The sequence below is a fragment of the Oncorhynchus kisutch genome, linkage group LG28 (assembly GCF_002021735.2).
Source record: "Oncorhynchus kisutch isolate 150728-3 linkage group LG28, Okis_V2, whole genome shotgun sequence".
NCBI classification, from domain to species: Eukaryota; Metazoa; Chordata; class Actinopteri; order Salmoniformes; family Salmonidae; genus Oncorhynchus; species Oncorhynchus kisutch.
The window spans coordinates 13,384,241-13,390,693 of NC_034201.2; the positions used below are offsets into that span (position 1 = coordinate 13,384,241).

General features: G+C 40.9%; 1 protein-coding gene across 2 annotated transcripts; it reads left to right on the forward strand.

Moving 5' to 3' along the window:
* Window positions 1-1,558: 1,558 nt before the first annotated feature.
* On the forward strand, window positions 1,559-6,103 carry LOC109873004 (galectin-9-like). 2 transcript variants are annotated; one of them, XM_020464460.2, is made up of 11 exons: window positions 1,559-1,887; window positions 2,800-2,888; window positions 3,034-3,241; window positions 3,415-3,540; window positions 3,859-3,900; window positions 4,095-4,172; window positions 4,370-4,408; window positions 4,618-4,650; window positions 4,758-4,846; window positions 5,276-5,432; window positions 5,620-6,103. In XM_020464460.2, exons 1-11 carry the CDS (start codon window positions 1,858-1,860, stop codon window positions 5,764-5,766), a joined length of 1,038 nt encoding a protein of 345 aa, XP_020320049.1. In that variant the 5' UTR covers window positions 1,559-1,857; the 3' UTR covers window positions 5,767-6,103. The 2 variants fall into 2 exon arrangements, with proteins under 2 accessions (XP_020320049.1, XP_020320050.1); XM_020464461.2 differs by lacking the exon at window positions 4,095-4,172.
* Window positions 6,104-6,453: the final 350 nt, after the last annotated feature.

Consider the following 6,453-nt stretch of genomic DNA (forward strand, 5'->3'; position numbering starts at 1 on the left):
CTCAGGGTTGCCACCCGTTCGATAAAATACGGAACGGTTCCGTATTTCACTGAAAGAATAATCGTTTTGTTTTCGAAATGATAGTTTCCGGATTTCACCATATTAATGACCTAAGGCTCGTATTTCTGTGTGTTTATTATATTATCATTAAGTCTATGATTTGATATTTGATAGAGCAGTCTGAGCGGTGGTAGGCAGCAGCAGGCTCGTAAGCATTCATTCAACAGCACTTTCCTGCGTTTGCCAGCAGCTCTTAGCAATGTTTGAAGCACAGCGCTGTTTATGACTTTAAGCCTATCAACTCCTGAGATTAGGTTGGCAGTACTATAGTGCCTATAAGAACATCAAATAGTCAAAGGTATATGACATACAAATGGTATAGAGAGAAATAGTCCTATAATAACTACAACCTAAAACTTCTTAACTGGGAATATTGAAGACGCATGTTAAAAGGAACCACCAGCTTTCATATCTTCTCATGTTCTGAACAAGGAACTGAAACTTTTTTACGTGGCTTTTTTACATGGCACAAATTGCACTTTTACTTCCTTCTCCAACACAGTTTTTTTTGCATTATTTAAACTAAATTGAACATGTTTCATTATTTATTTGAGACTAAATTGATTTTATTTATGTATTATATAATGTTCATTGTTCATTCAGTATTGTTGTAATTGTCATTATTACAAATACAAATCGACCGATTAATCGGTATCAGCTTTTTTTTTGTCCTCCAATAATCGGTATCGGCACTGAAAAATCGTAATCGGAAGACCTCTACTCTGGTGGCTGTTATTTTGGGGTATGCATGGGTGTCTGAGCTGTGTGTGTGTTAGTCGTTTAAACCAACAGCTCGGTGCTTTCTCACAAAAACCAGTAGTGATGAAGTCAATCTCTCCTCCACTTTGAGCCAGGAGAGATTAACATGCATATTATTAATGTTTTCTCTCTGTGTGTATCCAAGGGCCAGCCGTGCTGCCCTGTTCTGAGCTAATTGCAATTTTCCTTAGTCCCTCTTTGTGGCACCTGACCACATGACTGGGCAGTAGTCCAGGTGCAATAAACAACAGCCTGTAAGTCATTCCTTGTTGAGAGTGCTGTTAAGAAGACAGAGCAGTGCTTTATTATGGACAGACTTCTCCCCATTTTAGCTACTGTTGTATCAATATGTTTTGACCATAACAGTTTAAAATCCAGGAATACTCCCAAGCAGTTTAGTCACCTCAATTTGCTCAATTTGTGTGTGTGCTGTTTGTAAGTCATGACCGTGAACACATCTTGCTTTAACAATTTAACATTCGCTAAACAGCATACCCGTTAGGCTACTGCATCCTCTGCGACCTCACCTGTGATATCAAAGTCATTTTTGATAAGGCAAGAAAATAAAATTAACGATTTGGTATCATTTTGATTATGGAAGATTGAATAAGTGCGGTTCAAACTGTTTGCTTGGAATGATTTGTTGCTATCGTCTCTAACTGTGCATGAGAGTGCATCCGACTCAGTCTCCCTACCAGAAAATACGTATAACAACGATGACCGCATGAGTCATTATCTGAGAAACGAAACTTATGGAAGAGGAAACAAAATACTAAATAATTTACGAATGCCGCGTTCAACACAACTGGGAACTCGAATTATCGATTTGGACGACGGTCAACTAACTCGGAATTTCAACTGGGGAACTTGTGCCTCTTTCTAGAGATCCGACTTTCCGACCTGAAGTTCACTGACGTCATGATTTCCCCTCGTATATTTCCGAGTTTCCAGTTGTTCTGAACGTGGCAGAAGAGAACCGCCGGACCTCGATGTGCCGCACTCTAGATTCACCAAACAGTCGCACAGACACACTGGAGCATGGCTTGTCAGCAACCCTTCTTCAATCCGGTAAAAATCTAATTTGACAGTATTTACATGTCTTTTTTTAGCCCCCATTATGTTTGAGTTTCAGGAGTCATTTTGGTGATTATTTTTGGTGTAATGTCCACAATATTTTTATATTCTGGACCCACAGATGTTCCTCTAGCCCAGCACGCACTAGCACATCGGCTGCAACTAAAATGAGTTGTAATTGGGTCTGTTACTGATGAGTTTAGTATACTAGAACAGGACTGAAAAACATTGAATAGGTCTGTCGATATTTCCTGTCATTTTCATATCCACCTTTGACACCTAAAACCTTAAGTGATTGATATAATTAATGAAAGAAGGTAAGGAGAAAGGAAACTATCCGTTTAGATTGTTATTGGTTACACAATGATGTGTTGATTGTTAGTGTAACGGATGTGTAATGGCTAGCTAGTTCGCGGCAGGGTGTCCTAGTGGTTAGAGCATTGGACTAGTTGCAAGGTTGCAAGTTCAAATCCCCTAGCTGACAATTACAAATCTGTCGTTCTACCCCTGAACAGGCAGTTAACCCACCCTAGGCCTTCATTGAAAATAAGAATTAGTTCTTAACTTACTTGCCTAGTAAAATAAAGGTAAAAAAAAAAATTCAAAGCGTTTCAATCGGTGACGTCACTTGCTCTGAGACCTTGAAGTAGTGGTTCCCCTTGCTCTGCAAGGGCCGCGGCTTTTGTGGAGCGATGTGTAACGATGCTTCGAGGGTGACTGTTGTTGATGTGTACAGAGGGTCCCGGGTATGGGCGAGGGGTTATACTGTTACATTAACGTTTAACGTGTTCAACTAAGTCTATTGCAAAGTCCCTCGCCTTATCAGGCAGGCGACCTAACTACAAGCTGGTGAACGACATTAGCTACCCAGCCTGGTCAAGTGTTGTTTTTTGCTTCATGTCCTAGAGATTGCCATTCACTGGCTGTATCCAGGGAGCTCTGCATGAGGGGAAGACCATCACTGTGACAGGGAGAGTCCTGCCAGGATCCCAGAGGTAGACCTACCTAGTAGTACATCTCTTTTTCACTGTAGGACAGCCATGTGGTCTTTAGCTCAGTCTTGTCACTCACTATCAGCACAGAAGGGATCTTGTTAAACCTAATCACTTTAAAATATGCCCCCCTTTTTTCTCTCTGTAGGTTTTATGTGAATTTGCAATGTGGCTCAAGAGGAAATCCCGACATAGCCCTCCACTTCAACCCCCGATATGATGAATCCAAAGACGTTGTGGTCTGCAACACCATGCAGCACTCTAAGTGGGGCCCAGAGGAGCGTGAATACCCAGCATCCATGACCCGGGGGGCCAACTTTACCCTCATGTTCCTGGTCAACAGAGATTCATATTCGGTCAGGAGACTTTTATCACTTGTACTTAGGCTAGACATTTTTTTTTACTGTGGACTCATTGAATTGCATTGTATCTCTGTTCTAGAGCAAAAAAAGATTCAAACCCTTATACATTATTTTTCCTCCATGTGCCATTGATTTTCTTGTCTCTCCTAAATCATGTTTTATCCCAGCTGATTGTGAATGGTGCTCACTTCATGGAGTACCTGCACCGGCTGTCGTCCTCCAGAGTGGACACCATCTTCGTGGATGGGGGAGTGGAGATCCAATCCATTGCCTTCTCCAACCCTGCAGTGACAGTGAGTATCTGAAAGGTCCTCCGTTTTGGAGAATACTGTACATCTTTGCATTCCAAAGGATCAGTCTTAAACAAGGACAGATTTGCTGATCTTGGTCAGTTGTTTGGAATGCTACCCAGTCTGCAAAACAAGTTGCAACTTGCAATGGTCATGGTCGGAGTGTAAGGATGTTTTGGACATATTTTTAGTGTCCAAAAGTGTATTTCCCTCAGTTCCTACTTTAATCAATTAAATAAATCGTTTTCAGACTTACATGTGCTGACCAAGGGTTTGTCCATATCCTACACAGAGAAATGAAATGTGTTTTATTTTCTCCAGCCACCTCCTCCCCAACCAGGATATCCTGTCCATCCACACAGTGTGAGTATTCTCCAGACAGACTGATCAACAGGTTTCTTAGTTAAACAAGTGTTAACGAGTTTTAGTATTTGGATTTACATAAGGCCTGCAGTTGTATGGAAACACTTGTAATTAGTAATAAGCACATTACTACATATGTGTCCTCACAAAACAGTAGCATAGGCCATAACCCAAGAGAGACATTTTGTTTACAGGGTCAACGGAACCGAACTAAATCTCATCAAAGTAAATCATGTCCCAAAACTCCTCCTCAATGGTGTAATGCCACACAGGTAGATTATAGCATTCTGGGTTGGAGGCTAATTTGGTGTATTTAGCTTTTTTCCTTGTGGTGGGTGTTGTCATAAGATGGCTGGATTTCATTCCATTCAGTCAATTTTAACTTTGATGGTTGATCATGCTTTCCTTGTATTCATGGTTTCCTTGTTTAATTTGATACTTGTTTGACAACTGTTTGTTTGTTTTGTAGGCTTTCTCGGCTGCGTTTTGCGCCCCAGGATTTTTTCAGGTGCATTGCATTCAAATGAATCAACTTTTTAGAGTTCAAAATTTGTAGAGTAGAGGCCAACATTAGGAATTTTATTGGAGTCGTATCATTGATCTATCTAAAGGAATAAAGCTGAAATGAAAATGAAGCTCTGACAAGATTAAATAGTTTAGAGAATGTACTGAAAGGTGCTATTCTTCAGATGGTAATGTACAAGGTTTATTTTACAGACACCCCCTCCATACACCCCCCAGCCATCCTTCGTAAGTAGCCCTTCTTTAACCGACTAAGTGCAGACTGAACAATTACATTCATTGATTTAGTATCGAAACCGATTGTTATGGTGATGTTATGGACCCTGTGTTCTCAGGTTGTGCCATATAAAAATATAATGGTAGGTGGACTTTACCCAGGCAGAAACATCATCGTCCAGGGTGTGGTCAACCACAACGCTGATAGGTAAGTAACGATTACTCATTTGAAACACATCTGGCATTATTCATTTGCTTGTCACCTGCTATGGGTCGGAATTGGTACTATGAATCGTGTACCTGTACATTACAGACAATCCAGATAGATGGTAAGGAAAAAGGTCCTTTTTAGATTAGTCTCACCCTCCAAATGATTTGCATAATTTTTCATTCACGATTGTGTAACACTCACCACCAGCAAAGTTCTCCCTCTCTAGAAACAGTACATTACAGAGCTATACAGTACTAAGTCATTCCTTCAACATATCAATGGCCGACATGCGTAAGGGTGATACTCTTTGTAGGCTTACCTTTGCACACCCTTTCCTGTATCTACCACAGAGCGTTCATTTATTAGGTCATCTAACATATTCCTGGCCAAGCCTTATAACCATGATCATGGTCTTTATGGTTCCAGGTTCTATGTTAACCTGCGTTTCAACTCGGGGGTGGCGTTCCACTTCAACCCCAGGTTTGATGAGAACACTGTTGTGCGTAATAGTCTCCTGAAGGAACAGTGGGGTCCAGAGGAGAGGAAAGGGGGCATGCCCTTCTACAGAGGCCAGCCTTTTACGGTATAAACTCAATTATACCTGATTGTAGACTGTATTATGGAAGCTAGCTATATTTTCATTTTTGTTTTGTTTTTGTGCATTGACAAGAATTTGAGCTGAAATGAGTTCTGAATGTGTTTTAGCTGCAATGCTACCGTGTGCTTTTCCTTGGATGAACTCAGCACTCATGTCGGGCTCTCTGTTTCAGGTGACCATTACGTGTGACACCAAGTGCTACAGGGTGATGGTGAATGGAGTCCAGATGTTCAGCTACAACCACCGCCACTTCCTGCTCCAGCAGATAGATATCCTGGAGGTGGAAGGGGACGTGAGCCTGTCCTCTGTCGTGTTCTAAGTAATGACTCTGTCCTCTGTTATGGTTTGAGTCACATACACTGGGGTCAAAGGTCAACAGGTGTAGGATCTGATCAGGACATTATAAAGACCGATGGGTGAGAAACCATCTCTTCTGTGTGTGGATGTTTTGCTATGTGGCTGATGGCGAATGTTGATATCATGTTGGGCAAGATGTTTTAATCAATATTTTTTATCTCTTTCATAAACTATTTAATTTAGAGTAGACTATGTAAAATATTGTCTTCTATTTATCAAATTCCACATACTTACTGTATGTATGTTCTCTCTGTACCGACAATGTTTCTACATCAAATAAACTTCAATATTGGAACTAAGATGTTGTCATAATTCTACATCACCGCTAGGGGGCAGAGAGGTTCTGATAAAATTACTAACTTTGTCCTGCTTCAGATTGTCGTGGGAGGGTTCAGATTTTTTATTAAAAACTCAATTCTAAGGATTTTGACAAAGTAAATACTGATGACATTAACGGAGCTGTGAATCATTATAATTACATGAAGTGTATTCAAATGAGAGTATTCAAATGGGAGTTCCAGGTGGTTAGAAATGGGCTAGTAGGCCGGTCAACAGATGTATGCCCTAGTCGGCTGGCCCTCGCTACATATTCGTCGCCAGACTCACTGGCTCCAGGTCATCTACAAGTCTATGCTAGGTAAAGCATCGC

What these genes read in the sequence shown, in the direction of transcription:
- LOC109873004 (XM_020464460.2), top strand. Translation starts at nt 1,858, where the DNA reads ATGGCTTGTCAGCAACCCTTCTTCAATCCG. An exon ending in AGCAACCCTTCTTCAATCCG is followed by an intron (nt 1,888 to 2,799) that starts GTAAAAATCTAA and finishes TTCATGTCCTAG; the next exon opens with AGATTGCCATTCACTGGCTG. An exon ending in AATGGTGTAATGCCACACAG is followed by an intron (nt 4,173 to 4,369) that starts GTAGATTATAGC and finishes TTTGTTTTGTAG; the next exon opens with GCTTTCTCGGCTGCGTTTTG.